Source organism: Colletotrichum aenigma, assembly GCF_013390185.1.
Source record: "Colletotrichum aenigma strain Cg56 chromosome Unknown KSG_Cg56_contig01, whole genome shotgun sequence".
Classification (NCBI taxonomy): Eukaryota; Fungi; Ascomycota; class Sordariomycetes; order Glomerellales; family Glomerellaceae; genus Colletotrichum; species Colletotrichum aenigma.
The window spans coordinates 5,349,698-5,368,308 of record NW_023500907.1 but is presented as its reverse complement, the minus strand read 5'-3'; the positions used below and the strand labels follow the sequence as shown (position 1 = coordinate 5,368,308).

Sequence of the window (18,611 nt, the reverse complement as noted above, 5' to 3'; positions counted from 1 at the left end):
ACGGAATGTCAAATCACTGGCGAAATCGCATCCCTTTTTGGGACGTTTTGGATTTTCTGTTGCTTTTGCCTTCTTCTGTTTTCGCAGCTTGGGTTTTGTTCCTTGTTCCCGGATGCTCGGGTATCACGTCATCCATTCTTCGCTCGGGATTTGAGAGAATCTGGCAACAGAACCAGACACACAATACTATGCAGTACACGCAGAAGTCTACCTACGACGGGCGGAAAGTCACTTGTAACTAGCTGGACCGATTTTCCCTTTAACCGACGGCCGCAGGGTCCTTCCCTTCTCTTCGAGGAAATCCTCCGCCAATTCATTGCGTTCCCGTCCAAGGAAGTAGGAGGGCAAGTCTGAAGGGGAAAAAAAGGGGGAGGGCAGAAAAATTGAGGGCTAGATTGATTAGTAGCTTGCGGCAGTTACAGTATCGATCCAATTCATCTGTGGTGATCCGCCGTGCCGCGTTTTCCCAAGTGCCGTTTTGTTTATATCACGGATACATGGTAGGCCAGATATAGGGCTAGGTGCGGTAATGAGGCTACTACAGCACAGCACAACGCGACTTGCTCGGGCCCCTCGCTCATCTGGCAGGTTTTTGCATCCCAGGTGAAAGCAGTAGTGTGCACACCAAGGGGCAACAACGTTTAGTGTTAGTCACGGCTCAGTCTCTCTTCAGTCTAAACTTCGCCAGGCACGGCAGCCAGCTGTCGTGTCTCGAGTGCCTGGTCTGATGTGTATGTGTGTGTGGTGTCTAGTGTCCACGGGTCCTGTCTGCTCAGCCTTCTTGCGGGAAGAGCGCATGGCATGGACGAACGTCCGGGGCAGGAAACGCTTGGAAGAGAGCATCTGTGTGGTGAATGCAAGCCCAAAGTCCAATGTTCCTGCCGAGCTGTCAGGGCCCGACTGACCAATCCCGTGTGCGGGCAGACGAGGCCTTGGGACAAGATGATCAATGACAAATTGCTCTGACCGGGTGTCAAAAACGTCCGTTAACTGACAGCGCACGCGAGAGTTGTGAGTGTGGCCGGCGTGTTGGGTTTGGTCGGTTGTCTGTGACAAGCATCACCTCAAGACTCGCAAGTGTCGTCCAGAAGAGAAAGCACTTCAGCGAACATCCGGGCCCTGGGGGCCGGACTGATGTTTCTTTTCGAGACACGTCAAAGGGTGGCGCAGTCCGCAGCCCGCAGCCTCAACGGTCCTGCCAGAAAAATCTACAAGTTGCGACTGGCTGACGGATGTGACAAGTTGGCCCCCCCTTTTCTGCCAAATTCAAAGGAGGGGAGTGGGCTTGTGCGTGTGAGGGGTCCGATGGACAGGATGAGCAGCGAGATCCTGTACAAACCGTCCCATTTTGTGAGAGTGAAGGAAAAAGAAAGTATGAGGCTTCATCCCTGTCGGCGGGCGGATGATGAAGGCGAGAGGACCCGAACATCGACAGACGGTGGTTTGACAGCGGGTCATGAATGTGCACGACATAACATCATAACGAGAATCTGTACGAGAGGCAAATCAGAAAACCGCTAACTCGAGGTTGAAGAAACGCTGCAGATCCCGTTTGAGGGGCTGTCAAAGGTTTCTGCAGTCGAGAGACACATGTCGTTTTTTACCGTGCGTAAGCGTTGCGCTTGGTCCAGTCCCATGTTTTGATGTCTTTTTGGCTTTGGAGTTGTGCCTTTGATGAGACGTCGTCGAAGGTTATGACGGAGTCAGGGCCCGCCGCTGTGCTGTCGTTGGGATTTCGCATTCTGGGCTGAATGCGAGAACGGGATGCGATTCGCTCGCCAGAAATCGTGACAGGTGCTAGGATCCCCCCTGACACCACCCCCAGTTCAATTGAAGTTTTTTTTTACGATTTTGACAGGACGCTTGGACCACATTAAGGCTGGGTTCTGGCACCGGGGGGCGGAGAGTGAGGAAGCGGGAAGCCTCGAGAGAAAAGGAGGGTGAAGTGAACTCTTGTCGTGATGGTTGGCCCTGCTGGGCCTGCTCTCCGTCTCCAAGGGCTCCCCCAGGGGCCCGATTGGCAGCCAAACGTCGGTTGGCCGGGATCAGATCAAGGCAAACGAGTGGAGAACAAGCAGCATTTTGGCACCGGTCGGACCTGCCTGTTCCGTTTCAGATGTCCGGAAGCAACGCCAGAAGATTGGCAATTGAGCACGGCTTCCGGGACCAGGTATGCCGCGAGCCCAGTTTTGCCTGCGGTCATTGTCCGCGGGGCGGCTTGACAAGTTGCGAGTGGGTAAGATTCTGACGGGCCCCTGACTTCGGCCTCAGGGGCCGGGAATCCCAAGAGGCAGAGCCCTCTTTTGACTCCCCACGAATCCTTGTCAGTCACGCCAGTCTTGCGTCCAGAGTGATGACCGCTGCTCCCCTCTTCCTGGCTAATCCTTGGAGGAGACGGGGAACATGGTGTCGGCAGAGGGTATGTTTGGATGTTAAACCTCCTAGCCACTTTGCCACTCCACTCGAACCGACCTTGTCCGATCCATCAGCGTTGGATCTGTCGTCCCCTTGCGGCTGTCAAACTTGACAGATCCCCTTTGCAATTTTGGTGGGCGGTGGGGGAGTAGGAAATCGATGTGACTCCCATCGGCTGGGGGGGGTTGAAGAATGGAGCCTTCGCCGGCCAGCGAGATTTGCCGTCAAAAAATGACTTCATAATGAGCCGAGATATCTCGTCAAAGTGTCCTCAGAGCAGCCTGCAGTGGAGTGTTAATATAGGTGGCTTTCCAATTATCTTTGCACGATTCTCCTGACTCTGCGTCGTGCGCTTGGATCTGGGCCTGGACCTCGCCTCCCTTCTGTGTAGTCTGCAGCCCTGCGGTCGATCTTTGTCAAAACCCAAGATTTCGTCCATGATTGCAGTCGGTCAACATTACCGACGACGGACGATGAAGTCAAGCAAAACATGCTTCCGCCCCTGTGGGTGTGAGGGATGTGGAAGGTGGTGATGGCAAGATTGGAGCCGCAGGCTGTGAACAAAGTCTGCTGCTCCTTTCTTTCCCCCTGTGGACACGCGCCCGATGTTACCGGCTGAAGAGCGTGCGGTCCTTTAGGCTTCAATCTTAGCCCAGGAACAATATTCCCCTGCGACGCTAATGCTGACCGTTGCTGTCACTCTGAAGGTTTGCATTTGACGTGCGGAGCGAAGGCGGCTGCAACGACTGACGTTGCCGATAACTCGACATTGCCGTTCCCGATTACACGAGAGCTGTTCTGAATGGAACTACCGGTCGGTGGACCTCTTGATCTCCATCTGATATGTCTGTGTCACTTTCAGGACCCAGACGGGCCAGGGCGGTACTGTATCCAGCACGGCCGTCCCAACCGGCTGTGTTACTTAATAGGGAGCAGCTTGCGCGACGCGATACACAGGGCCGTGGCAAGGGTCACCACTGCCGCCTTAAGATCCGATCTGGCGCTCCAGAAGGGGAAACCATTGTCACCGCCGTCACTTGTACCTCGCGAGCGACGGCCGTGGTCGTAAAGTATCCACTGAATTCCCAGAGCTATGGGATGGTCGGACAAGATGATTTGTCTTGATTGCATGTAGGGAGTCGAATATGGCATAGGGCTCATTTGGGTGATTGCAGCTCGTACGACGTGTCTGGATGCCTTTTGAGAGCACCTGTCACGGCCCCGGTGATGACCTGGCGTGCGGCGAGTCCCGGCTGGCTGGTGCATTGGTGTGGTCTGTGTATAACGTCGGGCCAGGGCTTGTCAGATCTTCCAACCACCGAGATTGGGTTGTTCTCGAAGGATGCATCCACCAATGACGAGTCAAGTTGACGAACCGTCAGATTAGAAAAGGTGTTTCCGAGTCTCCGACCTGTCCGAGCTTGATTATGTGGTGATGAGTTATGCAGTAGACAAGACCTGGATCACAACCAGAACCCCCAGTTGGAGGAGTGACATTGCGCGTTGTGGTGAGTCGACGACCCGTCATGGAGGCCCGACTATCATCGACCTGCATGTCCTGTGGGACGTCGGCCAAGGCCTGCATATGAGAAAGCAAACTCTGTTGATCATTGATCATGCCAGAACGCGCTGCATCTTGCGGCACGCCGCTAGAAAAGGACCTGTAAAAAGCAATTCTATCGGTCTTGCTCGCCGAACCCCAGGGTGAGCGAGGTACCTTGATCATGCCCTTCAAAGAGATTACCTGCGGACTTGTCAGCTTTGGGAATTGGAGGACGAGGCGTTGGCCGTTCAATGATTCAATCGTTGATGGACCCAGCTTTGTGGTCCAAAGATACGGAACCTAGCATGGCCAAGATGCAGATTCTCTGGACGGTGGCATTCTCCGTTGAACACAAAAGACATGCCTAACAGCTTGGATAGGGGTGCATAGGTGATTCCGTCGTGCCAGGTATCTCGTTGGCTATGTGCTGAGAGTTTCCTGGGCCTGGACTGAGGAGTAAGCGCATGCTCCTGTGTCATCGGGGAGAATGAGGCCCGGTAACAGGCTACAACACGAGTGCTGGTGACACGCTGTTGCACACCTAACGGTTGCACAATGGTCTGTCCGTTTGAGGAATCGTTGATGTGAAAACCCGTTGAATTGGTTTTTGAAGCCCGGGCGGGCTGAAATGGAGAGTGCATCGGGAACCCATGACACCTCCGTGCCCTGGGAAATCCAGGTGGCCTGGGTACCACAGACATACGTCTTCGTATGACCTTTTGCTTGCGCCTTCGCCATCGCAAGCAACGGGTCTAGGTTCCTCGAAAACCCATCGAGGCAAAAGTACCGGCCCGGACACTCAACTCAATTTGAGTGGGCGGGTCATCATGGCCGTAACATGAGGTGCCAGGTCGGCGGAGTGCGGCTCACCCACATTTTGACAGGCGATGGGAAGATTGCGACTGCACGATCGATACGGATAATCTGGCCGTGATTAACTGGCGCGGCTCTCTTCCCCTTGGATGTTCAGGGTGCTCGATGGCGGTTGGTCTCTCCACGCAATAAGTATGCTGGATACGGTCCCCGGCCTTTTTACGCAGTAAAGGACCAAATCCCCGGAATTGTCAGCCAACCCTCCAGTTCAAGAATCCTGGAGTTTGACAAGGCATTGGTGGCAGAAATTCTCTCCTGCTGGATGCGGCTTCGCGGCTGTCCCCCCACGCTTCAGCAGTGCCTGCGGCAAGTTGCACAGCTTTTCGTATGAAGAATGATGTTTTCCAGTCATTCGCATACCACAACTGGGCTCGTGTTGAGGCGTCCCATCACCTGACCTTGGAACGGTTCACCGGTTCGGGGTGTTTCGGTAGTGAAGGACGGAGCCGGATCCGAGTCGAATCGAAACGTGGAGCAGCAAGATAACTGGGTCGGTGGAACCTAAGGAACCCTTGAAGGACCCCAGTTGGCGGGCTCTGCCGTCTCATCAATGGGAAGTCGTGCCCCTGCCTGCCCTGGTCTTCACAATGGAGATCCATTTGAATGGGAACCCTCACGACGGGTAATCTTTGCTTAGTTGGGTGACTTTTGCGAATGTGATCCCTGCACATGCGGACGGGTGGGCCACCCAGCGATCTGGCAGACCGGACAGGCCTGGCATTCATCGAGAAAACGAGTCCCATTTCTTTTTTTCCATACTTCGTGGAGCTGTCAAACGTACGATGCCATGTGTTGGTGCGCAATAACCTGGAGTTCGAATCCCCACTGCAACGATCCTGTCGTCGCCCTTTTGCAATGTAGGCCGGACATGCCGCTCAGCAGATAGATGCCAGTCAGCACGTATTTTCGAAAACGGTCGGTGAAAACGCTCGGCGAGCACAATATTGTGCGCCATCCGCCGACATAACGATACGCAGCATCTGAGATACAATGCAAACAGATGAAGGGAGGCTGCAGCCAGTCGATCAAGTCTTTTGAAACATGAGGCGTTCAGGCGAACAGACGCTCCCACGCGATGTTTGTGTCTGTTCGGCCGGACTAGTTGACGGAGCTTCTATTTCTGTCGACTTGGTGGAATATAAACAACAACAATCAATCAAGCCATGTTGTCGCTGTTGATTAAGGTTTCTGGATGAACGTTCCTGACAGCAACCTGAAGCTTCGGAGGAAGCTCTAGAGCCGGTGGGCGACGACTAATGTGAAGAACTCCCGGAAGCAGTTCGGAGCCTCTCTCTTGTGGCACAAGGTATTTTTAGGGTTGCATCGTCGAGCGCGATATCCCCTGTCGCTGGTGGAGATCCCGGACACTGACGGAGCTGGACCGTGTTGGTATGACAAGGCAGCCTCCACAGCAGCTCGAGCTCCCCTATTTGACCATTGGGGCTTTGACGAGCGGAGGTGGAAGATGCCGCCCGAGAGACAGAACCCAGGCGGGCGTCGTAGACGGGAGACAACGGTGGTGACATGCAAGTCGACGGCGGTGACTTGGGTCGGAACAATTTGCAGCGTCGGACGGGAAGCAAGATCGATTTGTGAACGACAGGCGGTTGTGATCGCGCATGCTGCTGTTGGCGTCTGCAGTGGCGCGCGATGCGATTCAAAATGCAGCTGCCGCGAGGGCCGCTGCGTCGGCGAGGCGAGCAGGCTGAGGGAATTCGGACGTGGTCCATAGAGACATCAGTGACGGCTTATGCAGTTTGCTCAACTTGACCGCAGCAGCAGGGCCAATCAGGCTGGAGAAGCGGCCGGGATGGGCGGACACACAGGAAAGCAATTTGGGGCCGTCAGTCGGCCAGGACGACGACTCGATTGGCATGATCGTCCTGTCCGTTCTGCAGGTGGGCATGTGCTCGGGCGCACAGGGCAGCGGGAGGGCATTGTGCAGTGCGCTTGTGCCTGCGGCTGGTGGATGTGATTGATTGACGGATTGATGATTGGTACTCCGCCGTGACGAAGACGGGTGCCGGGATCGCTCGGTGGCTGAGGCTCTGGAAGATTGGTCGAACTGTTCCAGCAAGATGACAGGAACTTGAAGATCCAAGGCGGTGTCCGGGGAGTATGATAGGCAGTATGAGGTTTAGCAGTTAGATTGGCCTTCCCCTGAGACGTCGTAGAAGATCCATGGACGTCTTCTCGACTCGGGGCTCGGTCCCCAGATCCTAATCATTTTCGGCCCTTGTGTGTGTCAACGCGCAGCCCGTGGCGTCCAATCTCTGGACAGGTTTTACAGAATATCTGACCGGCCGATCTATTCCTTTCCTCAACGACGACAACGACGGCGAGGTGGGAAGAAGATGCTCCTTCGAGTGCCCTTTGCCTTTCTTTCGTGGAGACCAGGGAACAAGGGTGGAGAGATTGAGAGAGGCAGCCTTGGGCGGGGGCTAGAAAGCTTGAGAACTCGGGCTGGCCCAAATTCGAAACGACACTGAACAGTCGGTCAGTTCTGTGCGGTGAACCGGAAGCCAGCCGCGATTGACCGGTTGACGATGGCTGGAGGGAAGTATGTGCGTGGTGTGCACGCGCGTGCGTGAGGTATGTGTGTTTGTGTAGCGGAGACTCGCCCGTCTGTCAAGCAAGCTGGACAAGACGACAGGATAGCAGTCACAGTTAGGGTCGAGTCCAGGCCAGGGCGGGGCGAGGGTTTGGCAAGGTCAGGGTCAAGGTGCAAGTACATACGAGTGCGAGCGAGCATCTCGTTCTTGGTAGGTATTCGTACATGCCTGTGCGTGGCGGCGGCGTCGAGAGTGAAGTTGTCGTGGGTAGTTGTCCAGGGCCGGGGGCGGGACCGGGACCAGGAGCAGGAGGGGGAGTAGATTCTGGCCGCATGTGCATCATGTTTGCTGCGTCGGTCTATCACATCTCATATCGGGGGAGACGATGTTGTTGGCGGATATTCGCAGCAGTTGTCAAGTCCAAGTCTCTGGCACCGGCACCGGTGAAGGGCAGGAGGGAGGGGCGGGTGTGGAGGGCCAGCAAATGGGAGGCTTGGATCGGAAAATGCTTCTCCGCCGCATCTCTTTGCTGGGGCGGCAGGACCAATGGGAAGAGCCGACTGGCGGGAGTTGTCTCCCACTTCAGACCGAGAGGCAGGCGTGAGGCTGCAGCATGTCCAGGGCAGGAGCTCTCTCCATGGATGCATGAGAAGCTGGCACATTGCTCTCGCTTGTGGCTTGCAGCAAACGATTCAATCAATCCAAGTCAAGTCAAGACAAATGCACAGTGGAGTCGGTCTGCTTACGCTGCTCCGTGCAGTGCATGCCCATGCCATGCCTTGAGTAGCTAGGTAGTTGTTTACTTCTTTCTATTTCCCCCCCTTGGCGTGATAGCTGACGCCCTCGTCACTTTAGAGAGCAGTGACCAGAGAGACATTATCCGTAGCTGTTGCCTTAATATTCTGCAGTAGGTAAGGTAAGGGACTTTGGTGAGGTGGTAGGTGACTGACTGGCCAATCACAGCAAGTCTCGTCAGTTGCTCCGACGGCACTTCAAGTAAGATTGCACTTCTATTTTCTCCCCCTATCCGCCGCCGCAAAGCCATCGGGAGACGCCCGGGTGCCAAGTGACGCCTTGCGCGGGCCCCATGACGGACGACAGACGGCGTGCGGGACTCTCCAGGCTTGATCGCATCCCAGCTGTGTCAAGCTGCTGGGGCCGCTGTCGTTGGCTTCGTTGGCTTCGTTGGCTTCGCGGGCGGTCCAGCCCATGCCCATGGAGGGAAATGCGAAGATTGAGGGCATCGCCAGACTGGTGTTAGCCTCGTCGACCTTGTCTGCTTGTGTCTTGGTTGATTCCAGTCTTGGGAATTGGGGAAGTCTGGCTATTTTTGGGCGGGGCAGGAGGAAAGAGCAACGAGGAAAGGCGGCTGCGCGGTGTCGTTGTTGGTGATGGTGGAAGCGTTTTGGCAGGTGCAGGTGCGACAATAGCAGCAAGTGCAGACCACACCTTCCTTTAGTTGTAGCCAGTCTTAGAAGGACTAGATAGTTGCAGAGACACTTGGTGGCTCTTTCCCCTTCAATTTGCGCATCTCCGTACACGCCCAGAAAGCCCAGCATTAGGTACCTAACTTGCCTACCAAAGGTAAGGTAACAGCAACACTTTCATTTTAAGGTAGGTACGTCGTCAACAAAAATCTTGCCCGCATATCCACCTCGCCCAATCGCGCTACCGACCACCAACCAACCTTGCTCATCGGGACGCACATCTGGGGTTGATGCCCGTCGCAGTCCTCGACGGACGGGTGCAGATGCCATCTAATCACCTCGCATTTCGATCTGGTTTGAGCTGCATCTAATTACCACGCGGCATGTCTCTGACCGTCTGTCTGGCTTCCTGACTGGCTGCTGTCTGCACCGTTTGCCAGATGCCAACCACCAACTAACCGGTCAGTGGGCAAGAGACAGTTGCAGTGCAGCAACTTGCCTTTGCGTCTGTCTTGCCTGCCTACATTGAAAATACCTTAGGTTGCCTATTATGCTGCTTGGCCTTGACCTCGGGCACACAGGCGCCAGCACGAGGCCGGGCTCGAGCATTGCATCGCAGCGTATCAAAGCACCCGCGTCCCTACCTTACCTACACACCTATCACGCACCACACATCACGCATCTCGCATCACGCATCACGCATCATCACCCAACCCTTGCCAGTTCACTCAATCACCCCCAAGCAAGCCACAAGCCCCATGCCCACGGCTGACCCGGTGGCGATGGCGACGGCCACCGCTACAGCGACCTTGCGATGCAGATGGCCACCGGCACAATGCACCCCCGAGATCGATACAGACCCATGGCTGTGAGATCTAGGAAGGCAACCAAGTCGCGCCTCCCGTCCAGCCCATCATCAACAGAAGCATTCGGTAGCCAATCCCAGTCAACCATGGCAAACATTATCTTGCCTCCTTCCGAACGCCATAGACTTCAACCGCTATTCCCTCCCGATAGCAAGAGTCTGATTGGAGGACCAGACACTCTCGGTACCAGCCACCCAGCCAGCAGCAGCCCACCGGTGCAAGTCGAAGACCAACTGCGAGGCCAAGTGTCTACGTACCCGCCACCATCACCGTCGCCAGTCATATGCACATCACCAGGCAGACTTCCGGACCCGCCCCGGTCTGTTGTGTACATACTCCAGACCAGGGTAGAGAGACTTGTACGTACTCACTTGGGCTGCACACTTGGGCCACGCGCAAGCAGCAAACCTTCTCTGGCCTCGGGACTGGAGACTTGGGACAGACCAAAGATCGACCGTCTAGCACAGATCCCGCGCGGACGTGCTCTGTTACTCGGAAATCTGCTGCGCTTGACTTCTTCGCCTGAAGACTCGCCGTGTTAGCCGCCAGCATGGCCCCAGGTGCCCTACGGTGCGCTGTCAGACCAGCCTTGGCTTCCCTCCAGCTCCAAACTAAGAGTCGAGAGGTAGAAAAAAACCGCTATGCACAAGAACGCCACGATACAGCTGCAAGACCAACCGTTGGTTGGTAGCGTCCTCAGCTTGTCCCGACACACGGACTGGTGACCTGGTAGCAAGGGCCGCTCTCAGCACTGGAAGAGGCCGTCGTACTGCCGGAGGAATCGGTACCTGCAGTGGCTCGACAGTCCGGCTGATTGCTACCTGCCTACCCACCACCCTACCTACCTGAGCGTTCTGGCCAGCCCATTGTCATGCTGGCTGTTGCTAAGCTGCAGGGTGGTCCAGCGCAGCAGAGCCTAGCGACTGGTAACCCGAATGACGCGAGTTGGTTCAAGGTTTGCAGATGTGACAAGATCGGCTTCGCACTGCTCTCCTACCTCACCTTACTTTATCAAACAAAACAACATTGACAAGGGGGAGGCCTCGATGGGAGTCCACAACGCCGTCTGGACCAGAAAGCGGTCGGGCTGCAGCGTTTTCGACAGCAGCAGCATTCCGTCAGCCAGTCAGCGGCCACCGTACTCTAGGCTACTGGTAATCGAAACTGTCGACCCAAAGCGAGGGCACCAGCGTACGTGCAGTCGCTGCACGCTGTGCCTTTGGCGTGTCCCAGGAGCGGTTTCCAACTACGGGGTACCATAGTAGCTGCGACGTCCCAAATCAACGAGCAAAAGAAGACGCCCTCTCCTTGCTACCACGCACTCACACCAGCAAACCTCAGATGTCAAACTCGCGATACCACCGTGGCCCCTGACGGGTCCCCCATCAGTCAGCACCCGGGCTTCCGTCTCTCCTTGTCTCCTTCCCACCCTCCTTTGTGTGATGTGTGATGTGCACGCCGTTCCACGGAACCCCAACTCAACTTTCTTGGGGCGCAGCAACTTGAGGCGAGACTTGACAAGGAGCCCATCATGACAGATCCTGAGGAGCCAATCGCAATCAAGGCTGGCGTTTGACAACCTGAGCAATCCCATCTTGGTTCCGATCGACCTCAGATCAACCGTACCGTATACTGCCCCGAGCGACCAATCGCAATTATCGTTTCCCTAGATCTCGTCACGAACCTTCCAGTCTTTGGACCTGTCATGCACACACCTTGACCTGTTTCTGGGACCTGTCAAAGAATGGCGAGCAGAAGAATTATCGTGGGACCCCGGACAATGCTTTTCGAGGCAAGGATTCGCCACGGCCACCAGGGCAAAACATTGATGCTACTCGGAACATGCCACTTCCTTTCAGCCACAGGCCCAATCAATTGTGGTGCCGACCGGGGGCCACAGGATCACCGCCGTAGATCTGCGTTTTTGACAGCTCTCCCTCGCGCGGGCGGCTTCGGCTCCGGAGCGCGCTTGCCTGTGTTCCCTTGCGACGGACAACGAGAGAAGAGGCACTCGGCCCCTCCCTGGAACTCCCTGGAGTTGAGGCTTGCCTGTTAGGGCGCGCCTCCCATCTCCCCTCATTAGCCATGATTCCCCAAAATAAGCACGTCTACCAAAAGTTGAAACGGTAGTCAGCAAAGTCGTGGCCATAAATGCCCTTAGTTCAGGCGACTGACTCGGCGGTTCTTCCGGCCGTGAAAAACTGCTGCTCGTTGACGAGATGGCTGTCGAATAAAGCATCCCGCCATCTCGGGAGCTGACAAAAAACGGGAGCCGCATGACATCGGGTACCTCGATGCTTTGCGGGGATGGAAGGGTGTTGGCGGGAAAGGGGAGGGACGAGGGGACGAAGGTTACATATGTCAAAGTTTGATCATCACCAATCGCAGAGCAGCAACTCTGCTCAAATGGACACCAGCCTTCGTTTTGAATCAAGGCCTGCAAACACTTCCAGATAAGGCAAATGTCAGAACGATCCGATAACCAGACGTATGGCCCGTCAATGGTGGGAGCCGCAACGCACCGCATGCATCGCGCGCAACTCAACTCGTGTTCCAAAACACTCGGACGGAAGAAAAGCATCCAATGATGGTTGACGTTTCAGTCTACATCGATTGTCCTTGGGTCGAAGTGCCATGCCCTTTTTTTGTCGTCGTTGACAAGCACAGCCTCCGCCATCGAAGGTTGTGGTCGAAGCCTCAGAAGGACGTTCGACGCCTAGGAGGAGCAATCAACCAGCCAACCCTCGGACTCTGTACGGTTAGGAGGTTGTTGTTTTGAGCACGTCACAGACGTCAGCTGCAACCGGGCGACTGACGGGTGGCTTGAGAGGCGACGAGAGGAAGAGGACAAGCAGAAGGAGAAAAAAAAGAAAGAATGCCATTACTCTCCCAGTTTCTTGTCAGAAACAAAGTTGTTCGGCTCCGGTTCTTCAACCCAAGGCTTGGGACGGACGTCTGAATCGCGTTGTCTGCCCTCTCACTCGTCAGCGGTCTCGCGCGGCAATGTCAAATACTTGCAGGCCTGTAACGCTCGCGGACCTTATTCAGGTACTGACTGCACAAATCACGATACCTGAACAGCATTAGAATTGGGCTGAAGGGGGTGGGCGTGTCAGCGGCGGATGGCATAGCCGCTCTAGCGCACAACTCAACTCTGCTCTATTCGTACTTCTTCCCATCCAGGAGACTTCCGGACCCGCCTTGTTGTTTTGGGATGGCTGATGGACATCATTCGGGGGTGTGTGGATGGGATCGATGGCAGACAAGCAGGGGAGCGCCGTCACGTCAGGGCCGCCCTGGCTGGCCTTGCTGGCCCCCAGTCGCCCAGGTCCTGGCCTGGCTCTCGCCCATCCGCCTAAACGTCGTCCGTCCATCCATCTACGTTATCCACGGGCACACACCGTACACACCATACGCACACATGCACACACTCTCTCACTTGCTCCCTTTCTCACACACACTCATACATTGGCGTACGGGCTCGAACCGGAACTTGAACAACCAGCAGCAAAAGATGCACCCATTGCACCGACTGTAACACACCATCGGGCTATCTTTCAACTTGGGGTCCCGTTCCTGTCAACATGTCTCCAAGTCATGACATATTCGACTTACGCCCTATCCAGGTTGTCTCACTCCCTGACCATGTGCACGAAGAAGAACACAACAGGGATTTGCAGAATCAACGGCGCCTCACCGAAGGCGAGCACGAGCGATGGATGCACTGCGTAAACATAGAAGGGGGAAGAGAACGATGGCAGAATCGAACGCCCGAGAGTAATGCTAGGCCTCATGGCTGGCTGGTGATCAGCTTCCCGAAGCCGCCACGTTCAGGGATCACGGACGTCGAATCGGCCCTGTATGAAGTTCAGGATAATTCAGGACTCTGCAAGCGTCTTCGAAAATAGATTTTTGAGCTCACGCAGAAGCCCGTCAAGGGCCTGAAGATTCGAGGGCGCCATCGTGGAAGGATAGGCATTCTGCCGGGCGATTGCATCGTGTTGCGGAAGATTCATCAAGGACTGGACCTGTTCGGAACGAACCCATACGGGCTTCGTTCTTGGATGCAATATGCCATGAATCCATCCCATATTGACCGCATCTCCGGCTTCCCATGTCGCGGCGGCCAATACACTGCTTCTTTGGGGCTCCCGTTGGGGAAATGATGGTCGAGTATCTGTACGGACAATGGCCCCTCTGTGGCCGACACCGTTACGTTGGGGGACTCGACGTGTGAACAAGGCCGCCAAGCCCGTCTGCCGTCAATTATTGTTTTTATGTCGGGTTTGCACATCTTTATTTTGTCTGCTCCCTCTTGGTTGTCCTGTTTGCACATTTGACAATCCGTCAGTAACCTAGTAGACCTTTTGGCGGCCAGAGCGTTGCAGAGGCTTGGCTTGGAAGGGTGAGGTAACTTGACGCCAGCGCGCCAGTTGCATATGTAATGGCACGTTGGATAGTCAGTCGTTGGAGTAATGCAGCAGCGCCATTGAACATCTCCATACCCGCCGGCGCCCCCCTTCGGGCAATTTCATCTACATCACAACCGTCCTGGCCCGGGAGCAAGCCATCAGCAGCCCGGGGTGTAGTGTACAAAATGACCCCTGCCCACGGACACACAGCGGTTCCCTAGTGGCCCTTTTTCGTGTCACTGTTAGGCAGGCTAGTGCTTCTCCCATCTTTCCACTCTGCTTCTCGCATCCTGGTCGGCCTCGTCGAGCAGACCCCTAATCCATGCCCCCCCTCCCCCCCGTGGTGCTGGACATATCCCAGTACCACCACGAGCCTAGCATATCAGTCCGTTGTCCGCCAGAGGCAGAGGAGGGGGGGGACGCCACTTGGGAGGTACCATCAGCATCCCAGGAGCAGGCCCTTGTGGATGTGGGTACGGACGGCGTGGTCCTGCAACCCTGGTCGAGATGGGCAATCCTCCTCTTGTTCCTCATCGACGGCTGCTTGTACCCTGATCGTCCTCCTCGCCATGCCACCCATGCCCATGCCTCGCAGCTCTGGGCTAGTTCAGGTTTAGTCTCTTCCGTCAAAACCGTCCTCCCTCCCCCACATCAGCAAAGGCTCGTTCCCAGATACATAGGTCAAGTAGCAAGGCATTAAGCATCCGTGGGCTGTGCGCTGCTGCTGCTGCTTCTTCTCCAAGTTCACACAGCTCTCACAACTCCCTTCCACGGTCCGATTCACTCAAGAACCTACTAGTTGGGGGGCTCTTTCGTCTGAGGCTGGTTCGTGTCAGTTTCAGTGTGTTCAAATCACCGTCTTAATTTGTCCAATTTGGCTCTTCGCCGGGTCCTCCTCCTCGACACTTCTCTCCCATTTCCTATTTTGGCACCACATCTGTGCGCCTCCCACCGTTAATCCACCTTCCACCAACCTACCACGCTACCTTACCTTACCTTGCCATACGCCTGCCTGCCTACCTACCTACCTTGCTCTACACACCTACATACATACACACCTCTACTACACACAACACCGATACCTCCCCCAGACTCAAAGATATACAAAAGGACTGCCATCCCACCTTGCATCTGTCTCCATCATCACCGACCATCATCCCATTCGAGCTGTTTGTTGATTCAGAAGAACGGCTGGGACCACCTGACCATCACATCAGCATCCTTTTATTGCTTCTTCTTCTCCACGCCTGTCGTTGACGAGCAATACTATAACAACTGTCTATTCGACCCTGCCGCCGATACAGATACACAGCTTCGACCAAGCAACAGAACATCACAGGAGCACCATCCTCGACGTGCCAACTTTCGAAATACCTGGCTGGACCGACCTCGGTACGCTCCTCTGCAAACCGACTTTCCCGGATCTTTCTCGCTGACCGCAGCAGTCCTTGTCCGCCGTGCGGCTTCCGTTTTCGAGCCCACACCATTCTTTATTTTCCACAGGATCTAGCCTTCAGCGCTACATCCGCAACGGTCGTGTCTAGAGACCTTCACTTTCAAGATACCACAGCACAAGATGTCTATGCTCGCCATGGCTGCTCCATCCCCCCATTCAGCATTCAAGTCCTACCCTTGGGATGGCGGCAGGTCTGCTTCCACAGACTACTCTTCGCGTCCTCGCACTGAGCCCGAGAGAATCGCCCTTCCTTCCATTCGCCAGGTTTGTTAACCAGTCTGAGAAGCATGAAATCCCCGACTGACAGAGATATCAGGCCATCCCAGAACTTCACCTTCGCCTGCAGCCACAGGAGGCGTCAACCACAAGGACAACGTCTTCCAACACCTCGCCAACCGTTGGATATGCCGGTGTCATGACCCCTCCGGAGTACGTTCACTCGCCAAACTCGAACAAGAGGAGGAGGCTTTCGATCGATCACGAGGAGGAGAGTGAGAGAGTTAGCCGCGTGCCGAGACTTTACGACAGCCCTGCCCGTATTCCTCAACGTCAAATCTCCCCGCCAGTCCCTTCCCGCGCTGCCACTGAGAGCTGGACCGGATCAGCGAGAACCAGCCCTTATATGTCTTCCTCCGGCATGACTTCCATGCGATCCCCTGCCATGGAGGTCAACGAGCGCTCTGAGATCCGCCCCACGCTTCCCAGCCTGCCGCCCATGAACTTTTCCGAGCGGGAGTCCATCCCCATGCAGCGTGTCCGTGGTCACTCTCAGGATGAGTTCCAGCCCATCCGTCCCTCGATGGGTATGCCCCCTGCTCCCATGATGGAGGCAGCTCCCGCCTACCGCACCAGCGGTTACGCCTACGGATACCACCACCCCAGCCGAGTGCAGTCTCTGTCTCTCGGTGCCATCCACCCGTTCGATCGCACGCCTTTCTCTGCCGCCGGCTATGGCCACTACCCTGAATTCATGCGCATTGGAGAGCTTGGCGCCATGGGGATGCACGGCGACAGCAAGCAACGCAAGCGCCGCGGCAACCTGCCCAAGGAGACGACTGACAAGCTGCGTGCGTGGTTTGTGGCTCACTTGCACCACCCGTACCCCACCGAGGACGAGAAGCAGGAGCTCATGCGTCAGACTGGATTGCAGATGAGTAAGTTTACGCTTTCCGAAACCGTTAGACTCTCTTTGGGGCGAAACGCTAATTTTTTTGCCTCCAATAGACCAAATCTCCAACTGGTTCATCAACGCGCGGCGCCGGCAGCTGCCCACCATGATCAGCAACGCCCGTGCTGAGTCCGACGCCATGTCCAGCCGCAGCGGCGAGAGCAAGATCCTGCCGTCGACAGAGCGCGCCGACTACGATGATGGCAAGCGCTCCAGCGTTCCTCTTAGCGACGGCGAGGCCTTTGACGAGGACCTCGAGAGCCTGAAGCAACGGCGCTCGGCGCACATCAAGAGGGGGAGCATCTAGAAGGACGCCTCACATCATCATGCACCAAAGAGAGACAAAGAAAAACGCAAAAATTCCAAACATCGCAACAAAAGAATTCATACCAGACCAATTATCTTTAACGACTTACTACGATCGGGACCTGACGCAAGGCAAAAAAAACACAAAACGGCACCAGGGAAACACACACTAATACTTCATGAGCTTTGTATAAAAATACCACGGGAGGGGGGGCCCGCACCAGCAAAACCATTGCTTTCACGCCCACCTCGTTTCTATTTTCTATGTCGACTGTACCTATGGGAATAATGTATTCTTATTCAACAACACACACAAATGGGTTTATCGGAAAGGGGTTCAACGGGGCGGTTTACCAGGCACTACGGGCGGATGGTGGGCAGACAAATGCATTCATCAGATTCATCTCGGACATTTTGTCAACGCTTTTTATCGATGTTTTCTGTTTTTCTTGGGGTTCATCTTTTTCTTCGTCTTCAAATCAGCCAAACCAGAGGCCAAGTTTTACCAACCACAAAGGGATCGTAGAACGATATCAGTGTACCAACTTTTTTGTTTTCTAGTCGATTTTGTTCACTGTACATAGTAACACAACAAACATCAACCAAAACCCTTGTTTAAAAACACTTGTTTAGCCTCAAACATTCGATGACAGCCATTCCTTCCCATGTGCGTGTTGAGGAAGATTGATCCTTCCTCCCATCCTTCGAACGTTGGAGACAGGCTCGGAAAGCCTTTCGCCAAGAGAAAACTTGCTGCGCAGGAAACACGAGAATGGCCTTCCCAAGGTTCCATCCGTGATCAGCAAGCCTCCGGGTGACGCATTCCCCTTCAGCCATGGTCCATGGTGCGCGAGCCCTAGGGCGAACAGATCTTCTTTTTGTTTTTTGGCCTACACCAGCAGCCCATGACGAAGTCGAACGAAGTCAGTGGACGGACTCTACGTGAATCAAAGCGCATGGTTGTTTACAAGCTGTGTTTATCATCAACCCGTAAGCAACAAAAACCAAAATACACACACATTACGCAGAAAGCGTGCAAGGAAACGAAAAGGGTCTGTGTGAGCCGTTAACGAGAGCATGATGTTTGTGGTTCCTGGATGGCGAGATGTCTTTCTCACGCACACCCACGCACACACCCACGCACACACACACTCTCACTCACTCACACACGCCTGGCCCAACCACGCCTTTCCCCTCCCCTATCTCTGCCATGTTGCCTGCTCCCTTATCCCTTACTCTCGGTCCCCCGTAAGAGATGGGCGAAAGGAGTCTGCGGTTACATCAACCTGGGGATTGGACCCTATAGCAGTCGGCTGGCTAATGGAGGGTAGCGGTAGCAGAAGGGAGAGAAATAACGAGATTTCGGGGCACAGGACCCAAGATCCCGGGTTAGATACTACCGGCGCCATGCTATGGCCATGGTCACCTTTAGTCAGTCTGCTGCTCTCTGCCTGGACTGGACTGTTGTTTGGCTGAGGGTTGTTCGTCGTTCCTCAAACCCGCACACTTTCCAGCGCACTGGGCCACCGCGCAACGATAACCAATGTTTGCTTCATCATAACACACGGATTCTGCAGCGGGAGACTGAGCGTG

General features: G+C 55.1%; 2 protein-coding genes across 2 annotated transcripts; one reads left to right on the top strand and one right to left on the bottom strand.

Annotated features, from left to right (window-relative positions):
• Positions 1-9,810: 9,810 nt before the first annotated feature.
• Positions 9,811-10,228, bottom strand: CGCA056_v001414 (uncharacterized protein; the record flags this gene model as incomplete). The annotated part of the gene is made up of 2 exons (XM_037316674.1): positions 9,811-9,925; positions 10,044-10,228. 2 exons carry the CDS (start codon positions 10,226-10,228, stop codon positions 9,811-9,813), a joined length of 300 nt encoding a protein of 99 aa, XP_037185199.1.
• A 5,436-nt stretch (positions 10,229-15,664) lies between these two features.
• PKNOX1 (Homeobox protein PKNOX1) lies at positions 15,665-17,019 on the top strand (the record flags this gene model as incomplete). The annotated part of the gene is made up of 3 exons (XM_037316673.1): positions 15,665-15,808; positions 15,861-16,698; positions 16,769-17,019. The coding sequence occupies 3 exons, from the start codon at positions 15,665-15,667 to the stop codon at positions 17,017-17,019; spliced, it is 1,233 nt and encodes a 410-aa protein (XP_037185340.1).
• Between the last annotated feature and the right edge of the window lie 1,592 nt (positions 17,020-18,611).